We start from the raw sequence: 27,751 nt of genomic DNA on the forward strand, positions 1-27,751 counted from the left end.
ATTGAGATTGGACACATAATGCTTCCCAGAATTATCTGAAGGTTGGGAGAATGGGAGGCTGGAATACTTATCCACGGGCTCCTCTTCCCCATTCGCTGAGGGATGCCACAAGAAGGTTAACTTCTATACAGTTCTGGGCTGTAATTGATCTTAGGCTCCAGCAGCAATGAAGGACATTTGAATTATTTTCAGTTTGGGATAATGTCTTTGGAGAACACATATGTACACATTTGTACACATTTCTGTTGGGTATATAATTGGGTGGAATTGTTGGATCATATGCTATGTGTATATTTAGCTTTAACAGATATTGCAAAACACTTTTCCAAAGTGATTGTACTAATATATATTCTTACTAGCTGTAAATGAAATTTTCAGTTGCTCCACATCCTTGCCAGCACTTGATATTGTTAGTCCTTTTAATTTTAGTTTTCTTTGATGAGTATGTAGTGGTATCTCACTTTATGTTTGTTTGCTTTTTGGTAAACTTTTTATTGAAGTATAATTTACATATAGAAAAGTGCACAAATCATGTGTATAGCTGTTACTTTTCACACACTGAACACACACACAATAGCTAGAAATCAAGAATTGGAAAATCACCAGCGCTAGAGCCCTATGCATGCATGCCCTCTTCCCATCACTATACCACCATCCCAGGAACGTGTTATCCTGACACCATAGATTCTTTTTGCCTGATTTTGAACTGCAAATAAATGGTATATAATATTATGTAGTTTTTTGTGTCTGGCTTTTTGATCCAACATTATGTTTGTGCAATTCATCTATATTGTTGCATGTTGTAGTTCATACCTGTTGTATAGTATTACATTGTAAAAATATATTGCAGTTTATTCGTTCTGTGAATAGGTATTTGGACTGTTTTTGATTTTAGCTGTTATGAATAAAGCTGCTACATTCTAGAGCATGTCTTTTTGAACATATGTATCTATTCTGGTTATGAAACTAAGAATGAAATCACTGGGATAAAGAGTATTCCCCACACCCTTGCCTACCTAGATTCTCTCTAATTTTAAAGGTGCCTAGTGGAATCACATTAAATTTTTTTTCTTTTAAAAAAAAAGCTTTTAATGTTGGAATCATGTTAGATTTACAGAAAAGATGCAAAGACAGTACAGAGAACTCCTTGTATATCCCTCATCCAGTTTCCCTTAATATTAACATCTTAACACTACCATGGCATATTTGTCAAAACTCAGAAACCAACACTGGTACAATACTATTAAACTCCAGACCTTATTCAGACTTCACCAGTTTTTACATGCACGTGTGTGTGTATGTGTGTGTTTCTGCACAATTTTGTCACATGTATAAATTCATGTAACCACCACCACAATCAATATAAAGAAGTGTTCCATCACCACAAAGGAACGCTCGTACTATTTATTGTCTCATCACACACACATACCCCATCCTCCCACTACCATCCCTAACCGCTGGAAACCACTAATCTGTTCCTGGTCACTATAATTGTGCCATTTCAAGAAGTTATATAAATGGCACTGTACAGTGTGTAACTTTTTGAGAATGGCTCCTCCTTACCCCACAGCACAATGCTCTTGAACTCCATCCAAGTTGTTAACGTGTATCAATAATTTGTTCCTTTTTATTGCTGTGGATGTACCAGTTTGTTTAACTATTCATCTGTCGAAGGACATTTGGGATGTTTCCAGTTTGGAGCTATTACAAACAAGGCTGCTATGAATATTCATGTGTCAGTTTTTGTGGACATTTGGTGGTGATTGGTGAGTAGTATGGTAAGTATGTATATGTTTATTTTTATTAAAAAGTGCCAAACTATTTCCCAGAGATGCTGTATTACTTTACATTCCCATCGACAGTGTAGAAGACATCCAGTTTCTCCACATTCTTGCCAGGATTTGGGATTGTCACTAGATTTTATTTTCACTTTTCTAATAGGTATGTAGTGGTTTTCTGTTTCTATTTGCTTGTTTGTATTTCCCTAATGGCTAATGCTGTTGACCATCTTTTCATGTGCTTATCTGCTATCCATACATCCCTCTTTGGTGAAATGTCTGTTCATGTTTTTATCCATTTTATAATTGGATTCTTTTTAAACTGCTGAGGTTTGAGAGTTCTTTATATATTCTAGATACATGTCCTTTGGATGGTTTGCAAATATTTTCCCCCAGTCTGTAGCTTGTCTTTTCATCTTCTTAATAGAGCCTTTTGTAGAACAAAAGTTTTAAATTTTGGTGAAGTCCAGTAATCAATTTTTTTCTTTTATTATCATGCTTTTTGTGTCATTTCTTTTCTTTTTTTTTTTTAATATTTATTTATTTGTCTGCACTGGGTCTGAGTTGCGGCATATGAACTCTTAGTTGCGGCATGTGGGATCTAATTCCCTGACCAGCGATGGAACCTGGGCCCCCTGCATTGGGAGCACGGAATCTTAGCCACAGTATCACCAGGGAAGTCCCTTAGTGTCATTTCTAAGAATTCTTCACCAAGACCTAGGTCCTGACAATTTTCTCCTATGTTTTTCTCTTAAAAGTTTTATAGTTTTACCTTTTAAGTTTAAATCTATGATCCGTTTAAAGTTTTTGTATTGATATAAGATGTGAGGTTTAGATTGAAGGATGTTATTGTTTGTTTGTTTGTTTGTTTTTAATCTATGTCTATTCAATTATTCCAGCACCATTTGTTGAAAAGACTATCCTTCCTCCACTGAAATGCTTCTGCACCTTTGTCAAAAATCAATTGAGCATACTTGTGTGAGTCTGTTTCTGGGTTCTCTCTTTTGTTCCATTGTTCAGTGTATTTATCCATTTGTCCGTATCATACTTCTGTTAACTGTAGCTGTATAGAAAGTCTTAAAATTGGGTAGACTGTTTCCTTCCACTTATTCTTTTATTTTTTTCAAACTTGTTTTAGTTATTTCCTTTGCATTTCCATATACATTTTAGAATATGCTTGTCTGTATGTTAAAAATCTTACTTGGATTATGATAGGAAATGTCTTAAATCTGTAGATCAATTTAGGAAAATTGACATCTTTACCATGTTGAGTCCTCCAATCCATGAACATGGCATGACTTTCCATTTATTTAGATCTTTTATTTCTTTCATCAGTGTTTTGTAGTTTTAAGCATATAGCAAAGCAGATTCTGTACAGGTTTTGTTAAATTTACATCTAAGTATTTTGGAGCAATTGCAAATAGTATTTTATTTTAATTTCAGTTTCTACATGTTCATTGCTAGTATGTAGAAATATAGTTCATTTTTATATCTTGATCTTGCATCTTGCAACCTTACTGAACTCTCTTATTCTAGGAGTTTTGTGTGTTTTTTTGTAGCTTCATTGAGAAATGAATTTTCTCAATGCATTGAAAATTTTGTAGATTTATCTGCCTCGACAGTCATGTCATCAGCAAATAGGGATTTTCTTCCTATCCAATATGTATGCCTTTTGTTTCCTTTTCTTGCATTCTTGCACTGGCTATGATTTCTAGTACTATGATGCATAAGGGTGGTAAGAGCAGACATCCTTGCTTTGTTCCCAATTTTAGGGGGGATAATACTCAGTCGTAATTATGATATTAGCTGTAGGATTTTCACAGATGCTCTTTATCAGGTTGAGATAATTTCCCTCTATTCCTAACTTGCTGAGAGTGTTTTTTCATGAATGAGTGTTCAATTTTGTCAAGTGCTTTTTGTGCACCAGTTGATATTATTGTGTGACTTTCTTCCTTAGCCTATTAATATGGTAGATTCCAACAACTGTGTTCCAAATAGTGAACCAATCTTGCATTCCCAAAATCAACACCACTTAGTCATAGTGCATAATTCTCTTTATATATGGTTAGATTCTGTTTGCTAATATTTTGTTGAAGAGTTTTGTGTCTGTATTCTTGACAGAATTTTTTAAAGTATGGTCTTTTTCTTTTTTTTCCATTTTCCTTTTTTTTGTTGTTTTGTTTTGTTTTGTTTTTGGTATTATGGTAATACTGGTCTCATAAAATGAGTTGGAAAGGTTTTCTTGTATTTTCTTGAAGAGATTATGTAGAATAGATGTGAATTCTTATTTAAATATTTGGTAGAATTGTCCACTGAAACCATCTAGACCTAGAGATTTACTTTTAAGGATTTTTTTAAACTAGGAACTCAGTTATCTATTTTGTTTTGGGTGATTTTAATAGTTTGGTTTTTTTTTTTTAAAGAATTGATCCATTTTATTTAAGTTGTTGAATCTATGTGTGTAGAGTTGTTTGACCTGTTCTCTTACTATCCTTTTGAAGTCTGTGGGCTCTGTAGTGGCCACTGTTTCATCCTTGATGTTGGTAATTTGTGTCTTCTCTCTTTTTTTTTCCTTTGTCAGTCTTGCTAGAGGTTTATCAAGATTGTTGATCTATTCAAAGAGGCACTTTTTTGTTCAATTTTCTCTTATTCTATTTTCAATTTCATTGATTTCTGCTCTTATCTTTATTATTCGCCTTCTTCTGCTTGCTTTGGTTTTGTTTTACTCTTTTTCTAGTTTCTTGAGATATAAGTATTTACTGCTGTAAATTTCCCTTTCTCTCTGCTTTAACTATGTCCCACAAATTTTGGTATGTTGTATTTTCATTTTTATTCAGTTTAATGTAATTTTAATTCCTCTTGAGACTTCTTTTTTCATCCATGGATTATTTAGATTTGTGTTACTTAATGTCCAAGTGTTTGTATGTCTTCCTATTATCATTCTGCTATTGATTTCTAGTTTGTTGCCATCATGATCAGGGTACATATTCTGTATTATTTCAATTCTTTTAAAGTTGCTGAGGTTTGTTTTATGACCCAGGAAATGGTCCATCTTGGTAGGTGTTCCATTGATGCTTAAAAAGAATGTGTATTCTACTCTGTTGTTTGGTGAGTGTTGTATAAATTTCAATTAGGTTCTGTTGGTTAATGGTGTTATCCAGATATTCCATATCTTTGTTTTTAATCTAATAGTTATGTCCATTGTTTAGAGAGGGATATTGAAGTTTCTAACTATAATTATGATTTTATCTATTTCTCATTTCGGTCCATCAGTTTTTTGTTTATTTAATAAATTTATTTATTTTATTTATTTATTTTTGGCTGCATTGGGTTTTCATTGCTGCGTGCGGGCTTTCTCTAGTTGCAGCAAGCGGGGGCTACTCTTCGTTGCCGTGCGTGGGCTTCTCATTGCAGTGGCTTCTCTTGTTGTGGAGCACGGGCTCTAGGCACGTGGGCTCAGTAGTTGTGGCACGTGGGCTTAGTTGCTCCTCAGCATGTGGGATCTTCCTGGACCAGGGCTCGAACCCATCTCCCCTGCATTGGCAGGCAGATTCTTAACCACTGCGCCACCAGGGAAGCCCGGTCCATCAGTTTTTGCCTCATGCATTTGAACCTCTATTATTTGGATCATACATGTTTAGGATTGCTATGTCTTCTTGATGGATTAGACCATTTACACTTAATGTTATTATTGGTATGTTAGGGCTTTAGTCCGCTTTTTTTTTTTTTCTGTTTGTTTCCTCTCTATTTTGTTCTCCCCACCTCCCCATTTTCCTGACGTCTTATGGGTTACTTGAACACTTTTTAGAATTTCATCTTGATTTAGCTCTGGTAGTTTTGGTGGGTAATTTGGTTAACTTAAAATGTTTTTAGAAATAGTCTTTTTAAAAAATTGTGGCAAAATATACATAAGGTAAAATTTACCATTTTAACCATTTTAAAGCATATAGTTCTGTGGCATTAAGTACATACATTCACATTGTTGTGCAACCATCACCATCATCCATCCCCAGATCTTTTTCATCTTCCGCAGCTGAAACTCTACTCATTTAAGTACTAACTCCCCTTTTCTCCCTCCTCCCAGCCCCTTTCTGTCTCTATGAATCTGACTACTTTAGGTACCTCATATAAGTAGAATCATACCATATTTTTTCTGTCATGACTGGCTTATTAGCATAATGTCTTCAAGGTTCATCTATGTTGCAGCATGTGTCAGAATTTCCTTCCTTTTTAAGGCTGAATAATATTCCATTGTATGGTGTAAAGTGTTTCTGACACTAAATATATGTGTTTTTTTCTAGCACCAACCAGTTCATTCCAGTTCTCCAACATTGACTCGATGTCCAATAATTCAATTCTGACAGTAACTCCTGGAGTTAGTGCAGACCCCACAGGTTAAGGACTTAATTCCAGAAGACTGCCCCAACTTCAGACCCCAGCTGAAAATGCAGTGCCCAAATTAGCCACTCTCTGCCTGGCCTATTGAAAATTTGGGGGTTCCAACACCCCTCACCTCCTGCCTCAGGTTCAATAATTCACTAGAACAACTCACAGAATTCAGGAAAGTGCTATGCTTACTTTTACTGATTTACTATAAAGGATACAACTCAGGCACAGCCTAAAGGAAGAGACGTATTGGAAAGACGTGGGGGTGGGGTGATGCAGAGTTTCCCTGCCTTTACCAGGTATGCTACCCTCCCAGCACACTGATGTGTTCACTGATCTGAAAGCTCACTGAACCTTGTTGTTTAGAGATATTTATGAAGGTTTCATTACTTTGGCATGATTGGTTAAATCGTTGGCCACTGATGCTTGAATTTAATCTCCAGCCCCTCTCCCCTCCCCAAGGTTTGGGAGTGAGGCTGAAAGTTCTAGCTTTCTAATCAGTTGTTAGTTTTTCTGGCGACCAGTCCTCATCCTGAAGATATCTAGGTGCAACCCCCCACCCCATGAGTAATCTCACTTGCATACAAGAGACACTCTTTTCACGTAGGAGATTCCAAGGGTTTTAGGAAATCTGTGCCAGGAACTAGGAACAAAGTACAAATATTTATTTTTTATTATATCACATATATATCTATACATACATCGCTTTAAAAATTTTTATTGAAGTATAGTTAATATACAATGTTGTGTTAGTTTCAAGTGTACAGCAAAGTGATTCAGTTATTCATATATATTCTTTTTCAGACTCTTTTCCATTATAGGTTATTACAAGATATTGAGTATAGATCCCTGTGCTATACAGTAGGTCCTTGTTGTTTACCTATTTTATATATAGTAGTGTGTGTATGTTAATCCCAAATTCCTAATTTATCTCCCACCCCACCCCACTCCTCCATTCCATAAGTTTGTTTTCTGTGTCTGTGAGTCTATTTCTGTTTTGTAAATAAGCTCCTTTGTATTATTTTTTTTAGATTCCACATATAAGTGATATCATATATTTGTCTTTCTCTGTATCACTTACTTCACTTACTATGATAATCTCTAGGTCCATCCATGTTGCTGCAAATGGCATTATTTCATTCTTTTTTAATGGTTGAGTAATATTCCATTGTATATATATGCCACATCTTCTTTATCCATTTATCTGTCAGTGGACATTTAGGTTGCTTCCATGTCTTGGCTGTTGTACCTAGTGCTGCTATGAACATTGGGGTGCATGTGTCTTTTCGAATTAGAGTTTTCTCCAGATATGTGCGCAGGAGTGGGATTGCTGGATCATATGGCAACTCTACTTTTAGTTTATTAAGGAACCTCCATACTGTTTTCCATAGTGGCTGCAACAACTTACATTCCCACCAAAAGTGTAGGAAAGTTCCCTTTTCTCCACACCCTCTCCAGCATTTATTATTTGTAGACTTTTTTTAAAAAATAAATTTATTTATTTATTTTTGGCTGTGGTGGGTCTTTGTTGCTGCGCATGGGCTTTCTCTAGTTGTGGCGAGCAGGGGCTACTCTTCATTGTGGTGCACAGGCTTCTCTTGTTGCAGATCATGGGCTCTAGGCACGCGGGCTTCAGTAGTTGTGGCTCGCGGGCTCTAGATCACAGGCTCAGTAGTTGTGGCACATGGGCTTAGTTGCTCCGTGGCATGTGGGATCTTCCTGGAGCAGGGCTCGAACCCGTGTCCCCTTCATTGGCAGGCAGATTCTTAACCACTGCACCAACAGGGAAGCCCTGTAGACTTTTTAATGATGGCCATTCTGACCGGTGTGAGGTGATACATCATTGTAGTTTTGATTTGCATTTCTCTAATAAATAGCAATGTCAAGCATATTTTCATGTGCCTGTTGGTTGTCTATATGTCTTCTTTGGAGAAATGTCTATTTAGGTCTGCCCATTTTTTGATTGGGTTGTTTGTTTTTTTGATATTAAGCTATATGACCTCTTTGTATATTTTGGAAATTAATCCATTGTTGGTAGCATCGTTTGAAAATACTTTCTCCCAGTCTAACACAAGGTCTTTTCAGATTGTTTATCGTTTCCTTTGCTGTGCAAAAGCTTTTAAGTTTAATTTGGTCCCATTCATTTATTTTTGTTTTTATTTTCATTACTCTAGGCGATGGATCCAAAAAAATATTGCTGCAAGTTATGTCAAAGAGTGTTCTGCCTAGGTTTTCCTCTAGGAGTTTTACAGTATCCAGTCTTTTTTTTTTTTTTTTTTTTTTTTAGTATCCAGTCTTACATTTAGGTCTTTAATCCATTTTGAGTTTGTGGTGTTAGAGAATGTTCTAATTTCATTCTTTTACATGTAGCCATCCAGTTTTCCCAGCACCACTTATTGAAGACACTGTCTCTTCTCTGCTGTATATTTTTGCTTCCTTTGTCATAGATTAATTGACCATAAGTGCATGGGTTTACTTCTGGGCTTTCTATCCTGTTTCATTGCTCTATATGTCTATTTTTGTGCAAGTACCATACTGTTTTGATTACTGTAGCTTTGTAGTATAGTCTGAAGTCAGGGAGCATGATTCCTCCAGCTCCATTCTTCTTTCTCAAGATTGTTTTGGCTATCCAGGGTCTTTTGTGTTTCCATACAAATTTTAAAATTTTTGTTCTATTTCTGTGAAAAATGCCATTGGTAATTTGATAGGGATTTAATTGGATCTGTAGATTGCCTTGGTTTTTTTTTTTTGGCTGTGCCACATGGCTTGTGGGATCTTAGTTCCCGACCAGGGATCAAACCCATGCCCCCCTGCAGTGGAAGCATGGAGTCCTAACCACTGCACCTCCAGGGAATTCCTGGTAGTATGGTCATTTTAACAATATTGATTCTTCCAATCCAAGAACACGGTATACATAATTCAAAAAGAGTCATGTACCACAATGTTCATTGCAGCTCTATTTACAATAGCCAGGAAATGGAAGCAACCTAAGTGTCCATCAACAGATGAATGGATAAAGAAGATGTGGCACATATATACAATGGAATATTACTCAACCATAAAAAGAAACGAAATTCAGTTATTTGTAGTGAGGTGGATGGACCTAGAGTCTGTCATACAGAGTGAAGTAAGTCAGAAAGAGAAAAACAAATACTGCATGCTAACACATATATACAGAATCTAAAACAAAAAAATGGTTATGAAGAACCTAGGGGCAGGACAGGAATAAAGACGCAGACATAGAGAATGGACTTGAGGACATGGAGGGGGGAAGGGTAAGCTGGGACAAAGTGAGAGAGTGGCATGGACTTATATATATTACCAAATGTAAAATAGGTAGTGGGAAGCAGCCACATAGCACAGGGAGATCAGCTCTGTGTTTTGTGACCACCTAGAGGCGTGGGATAGGGAGGGTGGCAGGGAGACGCAAGAGGGAGGAGATATGGGGATATATATAAATGTATAGCTCATTCACTATGTTATAAAGCAGAAACTAACACACCATTGTAAAGCAATTATATTCCAATAACGATGTTAAAAAAATATATATAGGGGAAAAAAGTCAATTCTAAAATAAATAAAGTTCTTGAAAAGGTGAAAAATAAAAACAAGAACACGGTATATCTTTCCATCTGTTTGTGTCATCTTTAATTTCTTTCATCAGCATCTTACAGTTTTCAGAGTACAGGTCTTTTGCCTCCTTAGGTAGGTTTATTCCTAGGTACATATACCACTTTTTTTTTTTTCATATACCACTTTTGTTTATCCATCTGCTTAATGGACACTGGTTTGCTTCTACCTATTGACTATTGTGAATAATGCTGCTATGAACATGGATGTACAAATATCTATTCAAGTTTCTGCTATCACTTTTTTGGGCTATATACTTTGAAGTAGAATTGCTGGATCATATGGGAATTCTGTTTAATTTTTTGAGGTGTTGTCACACCATTTTCTACAGTGGCTGCACCATTTTTTGGCTGTACCATGCGACTTGTGGGATCTTAGTTCCCCAACCAGGGATCAAACCCGGACCCCTGGCAGTGAGAGCACCGAGTCCTAACCACTGGACCACCAGGGAATTCCCTTGGCTGCACCATTTTAAATTCCCACCAGCAATGCACAAAGGTTCCGATTTCTCCACATCCTCACTAACACTTGTTATTTTTTTTTCTTTCTTTTTTTGATAATAGCCATCCTAAAAGATGTGAAGTGGTATCTCAATGTGTGTGTTTTTTTTTAATAAAGAGTCTCTTTTTTTTAATGTTTTTTATTTTTATTTATTTATTTATTTCTTGCCACACCACAGCATGTGGGATCTTAATTCCCTGACAAGGGATCAAACCTGTGCCCCCCGCAGTGGAAGCACACAGTCCTAACCCCTGGACTACCAGGGAATTCTGTGGTTTTGATTTGCATTTCGCTAATGATTAATGATGTTGAGCATTTTTGCTGTGCTTATTGGTCATTTTTATATGTTCTTTGGAGTAAAGTCTATTCAAGTCCTTTGCCCATTTTTTAATTGACTTGTTTCATTTTTGTTGGGTTATAGAAGTCCTTTATGAATTCTGAATATCAGTTCTTTATGAGCTATATTCAAATATTTTCTTTCATTTTGTGGATTGTGTTTTCACTCTGTTATAGATTTCTATAGTGATTTTTAGAGATTGCTTAGATATTACATTATACATACAAAACTGATCACAGTCTACGCATTTTTAAAATTTTTTATTTATTTTGTTTATTTTTGGCTGTGTTGGGTCTTTGTTGCAGTGCGCAGGCTTTCTCTAGTTGCGGCGAGCGGGGGCTACTCTTTGTTGCAGTGCGTGGGCTTCTCATTGCAGTGGCTTCTCTTGTTGTGGAGCACAGGCTCTAGGCATGTGGGCTTTAGTAATTGTGGCATGTGGGCTCAGTAGTCGTGGTTCGCGGGCTCTAGAGCGCAGGCTCAGTAGTTGTGGTGCATGGGCTTAGTTGCTCCATGGCATGTGGGATTGTCCCAGACCAGTGCTCCCATCTCCCCTGCATTGGCAGGCAGATTCTTAACCACTGCGCCACCAGGGAAGCCCACAGTCTACTGCTTTTATTTTACCATTTGTTTTTTTATAAATTTTACACTTTATTTATTTATTTTTGGCTGTGTTGGGTCTTCATTTCTGTGCGTGGGCTTTCTGTAGTTGCGGTGAGTGGGGGCCACTCTTCATTGCGGTGCGCGGGCCTCTCACTGTCGCGGCCTCTCTTGTTGCAGAGCACAGGCTCCAGACGCGCAGGCTCAGTAGTTGTGGCTCACGGGCCTAGTTGCTCCGCGGCATGTGGGATCTCCCAGACCACGGCTCGAACCCATGTCCCCTGCACTGGCAGGCAGATTCTCAACCACTGTGCCATCAGGGAAGCCCTATTTTACCATTTTGAGCAAAATTTTGAAACCTTATTTAGATCCCTTTACCCTGTTCCTTCATCATAAAATTGTCTTAAATATTTCCTTTACCTGCATAGAGAACCACATCAGACAATTTTATTTTTGCTTCAACCATCAAACAGAATTTTTTTTTTAATTCAAGAGGAGGATAGTGTATTACGTTTAGTCATATTTTTACCCTTTTCATTTTCCTATTTTTCATTACTAATATTCCAAAGTTTCTTTTTCAAGATCCTTTCTTTTTCAAGAACTTGCTTTATTCTTTAGAATAGGTTGGGTGACAAAAATTCTTAGTTTTACCTCAGTTGAAAATATCTTTATTTAACTTTCCTTCCTGAGGGATATTTTCCCTGCATAAAGAGTCATGGCTGACCATTCTTCCAGCACTTGAAGTGTGCCACTCCTTTCTGGCTTCCATGATTTCTCATTAGAAGTCTAATATTTGAATTCTTATTCCCCCATAGGTAATGTATCTTTTCTCTCTAGGTGCTTTCAAGATGTTTTCTTCATTCTTAGTTTACAAAAGTTTTGATTATGATGTTCTCTGTGTGGATTTCTTTGGGTTCATCTTGTTAGGAATTATTTGCTAGGCTTCTTGAATCTGTAGGTTTATGCCTGTCACCTAATTTGGGGGAAATTGAGCTTTTTTTTTTTTTTAATTTAAAAATTCTCATTCTCTTTCTGTTCTTCTGGGACTCTGATCATACAAGTGTTAGATCTTTTGTTAGTGTCCCACAAGTACCTGAGGTTTTGGGGGTTTTTTTTGTTTTCTTTTGTTGTTGGTGGTGGTGTTTTCTTTGTTTGTTTAGTTTGGGTTTTTTTTTTTTTGTCCCTTTTCTCCCTGTTTGTTGTTTAGATAGGGTAGCTCCTATTGTTCTATCTTCACATTCACATATTCTTTCCTCTGTCATCTCCATTTGTACTATTTTAGCCCATCCAGTTAGTTTTAAATTTCAGTTATTTTTAAGTTCTAAATTGGAAATTTAGATTTCCATGGAAATGGAATTTGGTTCTTATTTATATCTATTTCTTTGCTGAGATTTTCTATTCTTTCACTTGTTTTAAGCATGTTTATAATTTCTCATTGAGGTATTTTTATGATGGTTGCTTTAAAATCTTTCTAAGATAATTCCAACAGTGTTCATTTGGTGTTGCCTCATTGAAGTTGAGGCTTTCCTTGGTTCTTGGTATGACAACTGTTTTTTTTATTGTATCCTGGACATACTGGGTATTATTTTATGATTTTTCTGGATCTTATTTAAATCTTGTCTTTTAGCAGGCCTCCAATGACACCTTGATGGTGGGGTAAGGGAGGACACCTCTTTTTTTCACTGGGTGGGGGTGAAAGTTTATGCTCTCCACTCAGCCTCTGCCTGCATGGGGAGAAATGCTTCATTACTGCTGGGTAGGGGTAGAAATTTAGACTTTTGATTCAGCCTCTACTGACATCATGGGTATCCAGAGGGGCACTTTGTTACTGTCAGGCAGGAATGGCAGTCTAGACCCTCCATTCAGCTTCTGCAGGGAGGGAGAATGGTGCCTCATTACTGCTGGATGGGTTGGAACTCTAGGTTTCTCATTTGGGACTGCTGACTGCAGTTTTTGCTACGGTGGTTTGGAGTAGTGTGAATATGGTCCAAAGATTTTCTATTCTGCTAGGCCACCCTTTGCCAGTCCTTTGGCTACAGAGAGGATTTGGGGAGGGCCTTTTTAAAAAATCTGTAATAATTTTAAAATCAGCTTGAAATTTCCAAAGACAAACTGCTGGGATTTTGAGTGAGACTGAATATAATCTATAGATCAAAATGGAATGAATTTTTATAATTTTGAATCTTCCAATCTATGAAAATAATATAACTATTTATTTAGTCTTGTTTAGTTGTTTTAGTATTATGTAGTAGCTTTCATATACATCTTTCATTAGAATTCATTAATTTTGGATACCAGTAGAAATGCTATCATTTGATGTTTAATTTTCTAATGATCTTTTCTAATAATTTATTTTTTATGCATTAACTTTGTATTCAGGTCCTTGTTAAATTAACTTATTAATTCTTTAGATTCATTTTGGACTTTCTATGTATTCAATCATGTCTGTGAATAATAAAAGTTGTGTTTCTTCTTTTTCAATACCTCGTATTTCTTCTTCCTGCCTATTACACACTATCGAATACAAATTGTTCAGTTCAATATCAAAACAAAATTGTGATAGAGGACAACCCTGTTTCATTCCTGATCTCAGGGAGAAAACTTTTACTATTTATTGGATTTTAATAAAGCCAATAAATGTGATGCTTGCTGTAAAGTTTTTGTATTTATCTTTTGTTAGATTAAGGATATTCTTTTTTATTACTAGTTTGCAAAGGTTTTTAAAAATCATGAGTGGATATGGAATTTTATCAAATGCTTACTCTCCATCAATTGTGACAATTATATATTTTATCCTTTTTTTTAAATTTTTAAAAAAAAATTTTATTGGAGTATAGTTGATTTACAATGTTGTGTTAGTTTCAGATGTACAGCAAAATGAATCAGTTATATATATACATATATCCACTCTTTTTTTAGATTCTTTTCCCATATAAGCCCTTACATAGTATTGAGTAGAGTTCCCTGTGCTATACAGTAGGTCCTTATTAATTATCTGTTTTATATATAGTAGTGTGTATATGTCAATCCCAATCTCCCAATTTATCCCTCCCCGCCCTTACCCACAGTAACCATGTTTGTTTTCTACATCTGTGACTCTACTTTTGTTTTGTAAATAAGTTCATTTGTACCCTTTCTTTAGATCCTATCTTGAATGTTAAATCAACTTTGCATTCCTAGAATAAAATCAACTTGATGTAAGGTTTACCTTTTTTATATATTGCTATCTTTGCTTTAGTAATATTTTATTTAGGATTTTTGTATCTATGTTCAGGAGAGAAATTGACCTGTAGGTTCCTTTCTTACAGTGTTTTTCAAGTTTGGTGGTCAAGGTTATGCTGGCCTCTTCCAATGAACTGAACAGAATTTCCTCTTTTTCTATCCCCTGGAATTTTTTGTGTAATATAGATGTTATTTATTCTTTAAATATTTGGGAAATTTTACTGATAAGCCATCTGGGCCTAGACTTTCCTTTGCAGAGAATTTTTTTTTTTTTTTTAATAATTTTATTTATTTATTTATTTATTTATTTAGGGTTGTGTTGGGTCTTCGTTTCTTTGCGAGGGCTTTCTCTCTAGTTGTGGCAAGTGGGGGCCACTCTTCATCGCGGTGCGCGGGCCTCTCACTATCGTGGCCTCTCTTGTTGCGGAGCACAGGCTCCAGATGCGCAGGCTCAGTAATTGTGGCTCACGGGCCCAGTTGCTTCGCAGCATGTGGGATCTTCCCAGACCAGGGCTCGAACCCGTGTCCCCTGCATTGGCAGGCAGATTCTCAACCACTGCGCCACCAGGGAAGCCCTGCAGAGAATTTTTTAAAATTAATTAATTAAATTTCTTTTTTTGGCTGCGTTTGGTCTTCATTGCTGTGCGCAGGCTTTCTCTTGTTGTGGCGAGCAGGGGCTACTCTTCCTTGCGGTGCGCAGGCTTCTCACTGCGGTGGCTTCTCTTTCTGCGGAGCACAGGCTCTAGGGCATGTGGGCTTCAGTAGTTGTGGCACGCAGGCTCAGTAGTTGTGGCTCATGGGCTTTAGAGCACAGGCTCAGTAGTTGTGGCACACAGGCTTAGTTGCTCCACGGCATGTGGGATCTTCCCGGACCAGGGCTCGAACCCGTGTCCCCTGCATTGGCAGGCAGATTCTCAACCACTGCGCCACCAGGGAAGCCCTGCAGAGAATTTTTTAAAATTAATTAATTAAATTTCTTTTTTTGGCTGCGTTTGGTCTTCATTGCTGTGCGCAGGCTTTCTCTTGTTGTGGCGAGCAGGGGCTACTCTTCCTTGCGGTGCGCAGGCTTCTCACTGCGGTGGCTTCTCTTTCTGCGGAGCACAGGCTCTAGGGCATGTGGGCTTCAGTAGTTGTGGCACGCAGGCTCAGTAGTTGTGGCTCATGGGCTTTAGAGCACAGGCTCAGTAGTTGTGGCACACAGGCTTAGTTGCTCCACGGCATGTGGGATCTTCCCGGACCAGGGCTGCAACCACTGTGCCACCAGGGAAGTCCCGGGAATTTTCAATAATGGATAAAAATTTTTATTAGCTTTAGGACTATTTTGATTATCTATTTCCTCTTTGTTTTGGTAAGTTATGTTCTTTAAGAATTTCTTTCGGACTTCCCTGGTGGTGCAGTGGTTAAGAATCCACCTGACGGACTTCCCTGGTGGTGAGAGCCAAGGTCTCTCAAACTTCTGACCAGCAGAAATGATGTGAAATACTAAGTGTTTATTGTTCTTTTAAGCTGCTAAATTTTAGGACAATTTGTTACACAGCAATAGATAAGTAATACAGACTTTGGTACATGGAAGTGAGACGTTGACCTAGCAAAACCCTAAAAAGTTAGTGTCTTTGACAGTACGGTGGGAGGAAGCTGAAAGAACTTTGAGGAAAGTATCAGTGAAAGTCTAAAAGGCCTTGAGGAGACCGTTAGTAAAATTCTGATAGCCTTTGAGAAGGCTGCCAATGGGACTTAAATAAACATGAGGATAGTGTTATTGGAAACTGGAGGAAAAAACCCATCTTATGCAGTGGCAGAGAGTTTAGCAACTCTGTTGTTACAGTAATGTAGGTGGTAGAAAATGTACCTAATGAAATGGGTGATCTGGGAATTCCCTGGTGGTCCAGTGCTTAGGAGTGCATGCTGTCACTGCCGAGGGCCCAGGTTCAATCCCTGGTCAGGGAACTAAGATCCCGCAAGCTGTGTGCAGCCAATCAATCAATCAATCAATCAATCAATAAAGATGAAGCTGAGGGTGACAGTAAAATCTTTCGTTAAGACCTTAGGAAGATCCAGGGCGGTGCCTCAGAGAACAGTTCAGACAAATGATAGGACTTCCAGGAAGCTTCAGAGTGTAGGCCCTCAGCAGTCTCAGCTGAGGTTCAAGGTAGAGTGTTATCTCAGAGAGATTTGTTAAGTTTTTAAGAATGTCATGGTGGCAGAATCACCACCAGCTTGAACTGTAAGACAGTAGAAAATGAAGAGAAGCCTTTCAATCCCCAAACTCCTTCAGACAGGAAGCAAGCTAAGAAAACTACTCAGCTACAAACACAGGCTAGCTTTCATATAAAATGAAGGATAATTTAGTGGGCAGAACTATAATCTCAGAGTGGAGCCAAGAGCCACAGAGAATTATTCCTAGGATTTGAGTCCTAATCAAGGACTTGCCAACAAGTGTCTTACTGGATTTTAGAATTTTTGTGACTCAGTAACTCTTGTGTGCCCACCTTCCCCTACCCCCCATTTTTTCTATAGTGGTTTTCCCATACCTGTCCTGCCATTATGTGTTTTGTATGTGTAGAAGCCAGATGTAACTTGTGTGTGTAGCTCACCAATCTTATGATTGAGAGGAATTGTACTCAAGAAACTCTGTGTAAGGAACCACACATGATGCACTTCATCCATACCTGTACCTGATTTAGATGATGTGATTGTGGACGTTGAGCTGATACTGTAATGGAACGTGACTTTTGGGATTCTTGGGAGGGGGTGAGTATATTTTGAACGTATATTCATGTGTAAGTTGGGCATGAATCAGTGAGGGCCAGAGGGAGGACTATGATAGCCAGTCTTTGAGATGGCCCCAGTGATTCTCAGCTCCTGGTATTGATGTCCTTGTGTAGTCCACTCCCACAGTGAATGGGGCTGACCTGTGTAACCAGGAGGATACTGCAAAAATTACAGTACTGTGTCACTTCCAAAAGTATAAGAAAATGAATGTTTATTGAGATAATCTGTTGTGTGACAATAGATAACTAATCCAGTGACCAATTAATTTAAATATCATCATGAACTTATGGATTTAAGCATATTTGATAGACTTTGTTAAATTAAATATTATTGTTAAATATTTAAGGATAGCTACTAATAGAAATAGAGGAATCAGTAGAAGGGGGAAAACGTACATTACAAAACAAAGAAAACTTAATCCAAAAGGAAACAGGAACAGGATCAGAGGGTGGGGGAGGGAAGCAAATTGGAAAAAGTATGATAAATGGAAAACTCAAGGTGAGAAATAAAACAAATTCAATATACCTGAAAGCCCCAAAAGTTGAAAAGCAAAAAACCAATACCCCAAAATCTCACCTATATAAAAACAGATACTCTGATTAGTTAAAAGAGAATATTCTAGATATATGCTGTTTACAAAAGCCACACACGCCTGAAACTTTGACTGTTGGTTCCCCAAAGTGATTTTAATGTGAAACAAGCTAACAGACGCAAATAAAGGGCAAAAATTCCTTTACTGTAAGTAAAGGATGTGAGAAATCAACTGAATAAAGATACCTGCATGGAGAAGAAGATACAGCAGCACTCTATCAAAGTGACAATTATCTCTGGCTTTCAGGGCTCAACAAAGGCTGCCTATGATACCATCTGACTGGGGTGAGGCTCCCATCCCATCCTTTGCAAAGTTGCCTTTCACAGGGTTCGTTTGATTTCTGCCTAGCCCATACCAGCTCTTCTGATAAAGCCCCCAAATATTTCTGAATGCTTACTGTGTGTCAAGGTACATCTGAAATCAATTTTCCAGGCATATCATCATCCTAGAAGACCAAGATTTCAGGTCTGCCTGGGGAAATTCTGCAAATGTAATGGTGCAGAAAAGTTGGGAATAAAGGGTTAGCAGTAAAGAAATGAAAAAAGATATACCATGCTGAGTAATCAAAATAAAACTGTAGTGACAGTATTAATTTCAGAAAAGTATGTTTCAGAGCCAAAATATTAGCGGGCATAAAGAAGGTCATTTTATGATGTAAGTGGGGAAATTTATCAAGAGGACATAACAATCTTAAATGTTTATGCACCTCATAACAAAATTTCAAAATACATGAAGCAAAACTGAAAAACAGCAAGGAGAAATCAACAAATTCACAATTACAGTTAGAGATTTCAATATACTCCCCTTTCAACTCTTGATAGAACAAGTAGGCAGAAAATTAGAAAGGATATAGTAGACTTGAACAACACTATCAAGGAATATGACCTAACTGACAATGATAGACCACTTGACCTAACAACAGCAGAATATAATTCTTTTCAAGTGGTCATGGAACATTCATCAAAATACACCATATTCGGGCTTCCCTGGTGGCGCAGTGGTTGAGAATCTGCCTGCTAATGCAGGGGACACGGGTTCGAGCCCTGGTCTGGGAAGATCCCACATGCCGCGGAGCAGCTGGGCCCGTGAGCCACAATTACTGAGCCTGCGCGTCTGGAGCCTGTGCTCCGCAACAAGAGAGGCCGCGACAGTGAGAGGCCCGCGCACTGCGATGAAGAGTGGCCCCCACTTGCCACAACTAGAAGAAAGCCCTCACACAAAAATGAAGACCCAACACAGCCAAAAATAAAAAATAAAAAAATAAAAAAATAAAAAAATACACCATATTCTGGGTGGGCCATAAACAAGTCTCAATAAATTCAAAAGCATTCAAGGCATACAAAGTATGTTCTCTGATCACATGCTATCAAATTAGAAATCAATAACCGAAAGATCCCTAGAAAATCCCCGAGTATTTGTTAAGTAAATCACATACCTCTAATTTTATTATGATCTTGATGGGCATAGAAGTCCTCAGCTGTAATCTAGGTCCCAGTGTACATTGGGTAACTGGAATAAAAGAAAGAAAAACTTGGTTTTCCAGTGTAGAAGAAATACAGATAATAATTACACAAGAGTTCAGTTTGGGGTTGAGGTAGAGAAGTCCTTTGGGGCTAATGATCAGTGTATTGTCAGGGATCTGGTGTGGAACCACTCCCTTCATTTCCAGTTTCCCAATCACCAGATTCCTCAAGGGTAGAGGAGCTAGTAACTTTGCAAACACGTTAATGGATCTACATGGGGCCAGTTATTCTCACTTCCTAACCTGCCTGCTAAGCCCTCATCAATGAACACATCGTCCTCCCCAGCTGTGACCTGATGGGCCACCCAGGGGAAAAGATAGCTCTGGGGTGTCTCTTCCCAGTACAGGATCGGCTGTGAGTGCCTCTCAGGGAGGGGGCTGCCTCCCTCCCCTCACCACGTGAGAGGTTAATGTCAGTAGCAGGCTCTGATCCCCAGACTCAGTCTATGGACTGAATGAGTCTGGCTTTGTCTTTACTGTTTTTCTAATGAAGGCTTGTGTTCTGATCCCAGAGCAACAGCTCTGCCACCAAGTCACATGCTTTGTTGGAATTAAATGGTTTGCTTAAGGACATCTCAAGCAACCTTGAAGGAGGAAATTCGCTGGTGTTTGATTATCACCAGGTAATACTCAGATTTCTGGGAACTGTTAACTACTGACACGTATTCTGGAAGGAAGAGAATGTCCAGGACAACCATCCTACCCCACAGGCTGATCTGATTTTCCAGGACATGGAGAATTCTAGCAACTTAGAAAGGATATTTATATGTGGCTCAGGGGAAGTTACCCCATGGTTTAGTGTTTCTTATGGTTCAGTGTTTAGTATGGTTCAGCAACCACCTGTTTCAGATTCACCAGATTTGGGGGCCTGGCTATAGACTTACTGGCTCCCATTTTCTGAGGTTGGGACCTGGAATCTGCACAGAAACAAGCTTCTCCAGTGAACCTTGGGCAGGGCACCTTAATGTTTACGAACCATTGCTTCGGATCATTGTTGCTCAGAGATACCGGCTGCTCCCTCTGACTGCCAGCTCTCCGTTGTACTCCCACTCTGCTAGCCCAAGGAGGAGGGCAAAGAAGCAGGTAGAAATAAAATCCCTTGTTTACTTCTCCCTCATCTACAGGCCCCAGGCACCTGCTCTCACTCCTAAACACTCCACTCCACAATCCATTTCCATATGATAAGACCACTCAAATTTTCTTCCTCGTTTTCATTCACAGGTACAAACTGCAGCCAACAGAAATAGTGGTTACTCCAGCATCCTTTGAAAGACTGTCAGAGATGTCAATTTCTCCACAATCTCTTGCTTGACTAACTATATTCTGAATAGTTTTGAATTTAGTGCAGGTTGGAGGAGAGAGATGAGAGAGGAAAGGGGAGAAGAAGAGAAAGAGAGAGTAGATTTAAAGCAAGTAATAAATCAGAGGCTCTGATCAGCTACCCATTGTATTAACCACCACCTTACCCTACCCTACCCTATTCCAACCCACCTCCCTGCCTGAGTGTTGGCCACATTCCTTCTCTTCTCTTGCTCAAGTTCTCATGCTTTTGTCCATTCTTTTAATCAGAGAGGTACTTGCAGACCCATTACTCACAATGAAACAGTCAACTGAGGAAGAAGATGTGAAGCTGCGTCTTAAGAAGTTCTACTTCACTCTTAACAACAATTCCTCAACTTTCTTGAAGTTCCTGTAAATTATTCCATCCTGGGATTTTTACAGTTAATTCTTTGAAGTCCTTGTAATTTGCCCTGAAGCTGAGTTGGCTTTTGACACCAATAGGGCCAACGACATTTGCAACCCAAATCAAGGGCTGTCCACATTCCTGCAATAATGGGGTTTATTATAAACTAGAAACTGTTGGGTTAAGAATGGCTGAATGTTACACCTCAGTGACCAGATAAATCAGTCATGCTCCACGTGCTCTAAAAGAAGTTACCGAGGCTCCAATTTGGTATTCAAATTTGCCCTCGTATTTTGTGTCTTAACTTCATTAGGGCATGTTACCTCTTCGGGCATTACAATGCTTTCTTCTTGTCACCATTCACCACTCACAGTGTTCTATCAACAGCCATAGTGCCTTCATTACCTACTTGACAGGTAAATTTAGTTATCCACATGTCCAGAGTCTTCCGCTGCTCTGGCATTTTGCTGATTCTGGAAAGTCTGCCAGTGGGATAAACTAGAATCTTTTGCCTGTTCATTACAGCTCTTTCCTCTCTGGAATCCTCCCAACATCTTTCACAGCTGTATTATTCATTTACTCTCCTCAAGGCAGAAGGAGGGGGCTCAATTTTGTCCCTTTCTATCCTACCCCAATCACGTCTGCTGGTTTCAAAATCTTCACAACTGAAGATTCTCACCGAAGAGCACAGGGTACTTAACTGACTCCAGAGCCCAGAGGTAATCCAGGAACAGAGCAGCCAATGCAGCAGAAGAGAGTGTGGTGCTTAGGTGATGCATCATGGCTTTATTCATTCTCTGAATAGAAAAGGCATTTTTACAAAGCCCTAATCCTAGGGAGGGGCTGTTCCTTCCCTGCTGGCCCAACAGCCCTTGAGAACAAGGTGATTCTACTCACTGGAAACGATGGTGACTTCGTGAATGATGGGTGGCATTTTCCCTTTGGTTGATGCTCCCGAGTGCAAGGTCTCAGCCTGCTCTCTACAGCCCTACACCATCCCCATCTCTCCACATCCTGACCCCCATCACCTTTAGAGCCCATAGCAGTGCCTGGCTTGGGCCAAGTTCTGAGAGGCAATTTTATAGCTGAGACAATGAACCACCTTCAACTCCTCTAGAACACTCAGGATCCTCTGAAGGCCTGTTTAGTCACTCTTGCTTAGTACACGTGTCTCTGTCTATTTTGTTTGGTGGTAGGTTGCTTGCCAAATCTTGTCATTGTTTCACTTATTTATTTTATTGTTGTTTAGTTTTGTGTTAGATCTCTCTCTCCAACAAGAATAATCAAAGCTAACATTCTTTCTCAATGTGCCAGGCTTTGTTCAAGTGCTTTACATGAATTAAGTCATTGAATTTTTACAACAAGCTTTTGAGATTAGTGTTATTATCCCTATTTTACCGAAAACTGAAAATCAGAGAGGTTAAGAAACATTCCCAAGTTTACACAGCTAGTTAGTAGTGAGGTCCCGGCTTGGAACCCTTGGCAGTCTGACGCCAGAGCCTGTGTGCCTAAACACAAAATATACTGTCTCTAGAATATAAACTTCCTGAGGTCAGACACTCTTGAATTCCTGACAGGAAGAACATGGAGCTAAGCATATGGCAGACGGTCAATAAATACTTGGTAAGTAACTGTTTCATTATTTAGAATTTTTTAAGATCCCTAAGAGAGCAAACTGTGTATATTTCTTTTATATTTTCCATTGCTGCTCAAGTCATGCTTCCTAACTAACCAACCAGCCAAGTAGTGGAGAACTTCTCTATGACAAAGTTCTATCAACAATCTTCAGAAGGCTGTCCATAGGGCAGAACGAAACCAGTGAGAGCCCCTGTGTGTTTCACCTCATTTCTGGTGGTCCTCTCTTTCCACACCACAGAGCACTGGAGAAATATGGAAGGGGCAAACTTGAGCCGAGGGATTGAGTTTGAGCTCTTGGGCCTCACCAGTGACCCCTGGCTCCAGACACTGCTCTTCATGGTGTTCCTGGGCATGTACACTATCACGCTGCTGGGGAATCTGATCATGTCCATTATGATCCACGCTGAGTGCCACCTTGCACACACCCGTGTACTCCCTTCTGAAGAGCCTCTCCTTCTCGGATTTCTGCTACTCCTTCACAGTTGTCCCCCAGACCCTGGTGAACTGTGGTGGCCCCCAAGCTGTAAGCTTATTCAGCTTTCTGCTTTGCGGAGAACTGCTTGTCTCTTTCTTGGTATGCACTCCTGACGCTGCGGTATTGAGCGTAAAAAAGGAGAATGGCTTGCGGCCAGTTTCGTTCCAGGTGCCTGCTCTGGATCTAAGAGCCCCTGGTTGTTCCCCAGAAGAAGGACGTGCTGCCCTGAGGGGGAAGTCTGTATCTCCAAAGAACGGCCCATAAGGCATGCTGACGCATAGATAGTGATGCATAGATAGTGGTGCATAGATAGTGGTGCATAGATAGTGGTGCATAGATAATGGCGCATAGATAGTGGCGACAGAATTATGTGGAAATACAAGGTTTACTGATTTGTTGCCTAGTGTTCGTTCCATGCTGAACCTATATATACATTCATGCTCTTTGAATAAACTTGCCTTGCAACCATCAGTTGTCTTGGCCCTTCTGACCCCATACTGGTGCTTTTCAGTTCCTTACCCCTCACCGCCAGGAACTTCTAGCTTTCTGCAGCCGGTCTGCGGCAGTGAACTTCTTAACCAAGAGGAAGGTGATCTCTTCTCCCGGCTGCATGGCTCAGATGTTTTTCTATGCGGGTTTTGCCACCAGTGAGTGCTATCTCGTTGCTGCCATGGCCTACAACCGCTATGCGGCTATTTGTAACCCCCTGCTCTACCCAACTGCCACACCTCCTGAGGTCTGTGCCTCTCTGATTGTGGGCTCCTACCGTGCAGGATTCCTCAGTTCTCTAATCCACACGAGCTGTATCTTTAGTCTGAAATTCTGTGGTGCTCACGTGGTCACTCACTTCTTCTGTGATGGAGCGCCCATCCTGTCTCCGTCACGCGTGGACACTTTGCTGTGTGAAATCCTGCTCTTCATTTTTGCTGGTTTCAACCTTTTGAGCTGTACCCTCACCATCTTGGTCTCCTACCTCTTCATTCTCGTCACCATCCTGAGAAGGAACTCAGCCCAGGGCAGGTTCAAGGCCTTTTCCACTGTGCTTCCCACTTCACTGCTGTGTGCCTCTTTTATGGCACAACACTTTTCATGTACCTGCGCCCCAGGTCCAGCCACTCCCTGACCCAAGACCTCAAGGTTGCTGTGATCTACACAGTGGTGATCCCAGTGCTGAACCCCCTTATCTACTCTTTGAGAAACAAGGATGTGAAAGAAGCTTTAAGAAAGGTTTGGGGAAGGAAAATAATGGAATGATCTTCTCAGTTCATCACCACATATCTTTAGAAAACTGAGGGTACTTTATGTAGTGCCAACCTGAGTACAATCCCATGCTCACCCCTCTTTATAGGGGGCACTCTCTGGTCTACAGGTGCTTCTGCATCTACCTGCCACAGAAAGAATTGATGGTGTCATAGAGACTAAAAAGAAGCAAGGAGGGTTGGCTTGTTGCATAATTGGACCCCTGGCACTATTTAGTCATGCCTTTGTTCAGATGCTTCATTCATATTTCCATGTTTGTGAATATTATAGTTTATTATTACAAACTGACATTTATATTCTTCATAATGAAATTCTTCCCTTGACTAACTTGAAGACCTTCACTTCTTGGGGAAATCCTCCCCATTCTTTACAATCTCTTCTTTGTAAAGGCTGACTCCTTGACTTAAACAAACTTTTTTTGATTGAGACTAATTATTTGAATGATACTGTAAACAACAATTTCAAAAGCTCAGATGATGTTCTATTGTCTTTACTGACTTTTTTTCCTGGCCAAATAGCTACTTAGTCACTTCCAAACTGGATAAACTAGAGCAAGTTACTTAGCTTTTCTGAGTCACAGATATCTCATCTTTTAATTGGTGTGAGTTTTAAACTAAGCATTCAATTAGATATTGCAGGTAAATCATTCAGCCCAAGATAGACATTTGTGGACTTCCCTGGTGGTCCAGCAATTAAGACTCTGCACTTCTACTGCAGGGGGAATGGGTTTGGTCCCTGGTCGGGGAACTAAGATCCTGCATGCCACACGCCCCATCTTTTCCTTTCTCTCAGCCCCTAAGTTCTCACAAAGTGAGAGAGAGGAATACATGTTCTGCCATTCACAAAGGTTTGCTGTCCCTGCTTGGTTCTTGGTAGTTTATAAGTTGTGACTGAATCAAATTAAATCTTTTTAAATAAGAAGAATCACATAGAGGGAGCTCAATCAAACATAATATTCCTGGGCTCTCTGGGCTCATTGCCACACTTGAGGAAAATAAATCAGGCATGCTTGGCTAGTTCCCTGACAAGGGGAGACCTGCCTCGGTCTGGTGCTTCCATGACTGGGTCAGCAAGGTCTGCCTAACTCTGGAGTTTAGTTTCCAAAGTCCATTTCCCACAAATGCAATCCATGAACTCTAATCTAGCCTTTAATGGTAATATGACTGATATTTTCCTCCCTGATTACATCTTATGCTTTTTCTACATTGTTCAGATTCACGAGGGAAAGAACGGTGCTATATATATTGACACACCCACACAAAGATCCTGACACTGAACTTGTTCCTGAATTTTAATGGAAATTTCACCTTTTATTGTAGAGTTTACTGTTAGCCTTCAATAATGAATGTTGATCATATTTAAATATAGTGACTTTTTTTTAGTGTTAGAGATTTTCTTAGTGGCAGTGTAGTCTAGCTGATAAGGATGTGGGCTCTAGAGCAACACAACCTTTCTTCAAATCCTGGCTCCATCATTTCCTATATGTGGGACATTATTTAACCTCTCTGAGTTCAAGTTTTCACTTTTGTAAAAGAGCAATAATAATGATTGTAGCAATACTGTTGTTAGGAAAATTAAGTACGTTAATGCAAACAAAGCACTTAGAACCGATGCCTGGCACAGAGCAAGCACTTAAACATTAGCTGTTATTATTAGAAACAGCTGCTGACAATGCCTTATATCACTCTTGATATAATCATGTGATCTTCCTCCTTTATTTTGTTCCCATGGTGAATTGAAGACATAGATTTTCTAATGTTAAACTATTATTGTTTCCTGGAATCCTACTTAGTCATGAAATGATTTTCTTTTAATAGACTGTTGGATTTGATTTGCAAAGATTTTATTTAGGCTCTTTGCATCTGTATTCAAAGATAAAGTTGATCTATTATCTTTTTGTAGTATCTTTATTATGTTTTAATATTAAGTGTAAGCTAGTCTTATAAAATGTATTTTAAGTTCTTCTTTTCCTATAGTGTGGAATAATTTAAATAAGATAGGAATATCTGTTCTTAAAAAATGATATATGGGGCTTCCCTGGTGGCGCAGTGGTTGGGAGTCTGCCTGCCAATGCAGGGGACACGGGTTCGGGCCCTGGTCTGGGAGGATCCCACATGCCACGGAGCAACTAGGCCCGTGAGCCACAACTACTGAGCCTGCGCGTCTGGAGCCTGTGCTCCGCAGCGGGAGAGGCCACGATGGTGAGAGGCCCGCACACCGCGATGAAGAGTGGCCCCCGCTTGCCGCAACTAGAGAGAGCCCTCGCACAGAAACGAAGACCCAACACAGCCATAAATAAATAAATAAATAAATAAATAAATAAAAATTAAACTTTAAAAAAAAAGAGAGCAGCTACTTTAAAAAAAAATGATATATGCTCTGCTATAAAACCATCTGAGACTGGTGTGTTTTATTTTTATTTTTTTTATTTTTTTAATTAATTTATTTTTTTTTATAGCTGTGATGATGAATGACTTTTTTTTTTTAATTTACTTATTTTTATTATTTATTTATTTATTTTGGCTGTGTTGGGTCTTCGTTTCTGTGCGAGGGCTCTCTCTAGTTGCGGCAAGCGGGGGCCACTCTTCACCGCGGTGCGCGGGCCTCTCACCATCGCGGCCCCTCCCGTTGCGGGGCACAGGTTCCAGACGCGCAGGCTCAGCAGTTGTGGCTCACGGGCCCAGTTGCTCCACGGCACGTGGGATCCTCCCAGACCAGGGCTCGAACCCGTGTCCCCTGCATTAGCAGGCAGACTCTCAACCACTGCGCCACCAGGGAAGCCCTGGTGTGTTTTTAAAAGGTAGATCTTTAATTACTCTTCCAATTTCTTATATGATTATTGGTTTCATTTTAGGTTTTTTCCCTGCTTATTAAGTCAGTTTCATCATTTGTATTTTGCTCAAAAATTGTTTCCTTCTTCTATGTTTTCAAATTTATTGCCATGAGTTGCGCTAACATTCTCTTATAATTTTTGTATTTGTTCTTTAGGTCAGTAACATCTGCACTTACTCTTCTAAGTCTCTCCAGAGAGTTTGTTCCATTTTTTAGGACAATCCAAAAAAAGATCCTCTACCACAAAATGAGAGAAATGGATTAAGTGGTCTGTAAGGATCTTCTGGACTCTAACATTCTATGAGATAAACATTTGAAGAAAGACAATGTTGAGGAAGGATTAAACACATATACTGCCTAGATTCCAATCCCAGATCTGTCACTCACTAGCAATGTAAACTTGGGGAAGTTCTTTTACCTCTCTCTGCTAAGTTTTCCTCATTTGGTAAATAGAAGTAACAATAAAAGCTATCTCATGTATAAAACTGTTGTGAAAATTAAATGACATAATACTTATACTTGTGG

General features: G+C 39.3%; 1 protein-coding gene across 1 annotated transcript; it reads left to right on the forward strand.

Moving 5' to 3' along the window:
• Positions 1 to 22,911: 22,911 nt before the first annotated feature.
• Positions 22,912 to 26,796, forward strand: OR5AU1 (olfactory receptor family 5 subfamily AU member 1; the record flags this gene model as incomplete). Its single annotated transcript, XM_082385114.1, is given in 4 exon segments — positions 22,912 to 23,061; positions 23,063 to 23,165; positions 23,701 to 24,168; positions 24,171 to 26,796. Coding segments are annotated over 4 exon segments (939 nt in total). The 3' UTR covers positions 24,389 to 26,796.
• Positions 26,797 to 27,751: the final 955 nt, after the last annotated feature.

The sequence above is a fragment of the Balaenoptera borealis genome, assembly GCF_965194805.1.
Source record: "Balaenoptera borealis genome assembly, chromosome: 3".
Taxonomy (NCBI): Eukaryota; Metazoa; Chordata; class Mammalia; order Artiodactyla; family Balaenopteridae; genus Balaenoptera; species Balaenoptera borealis.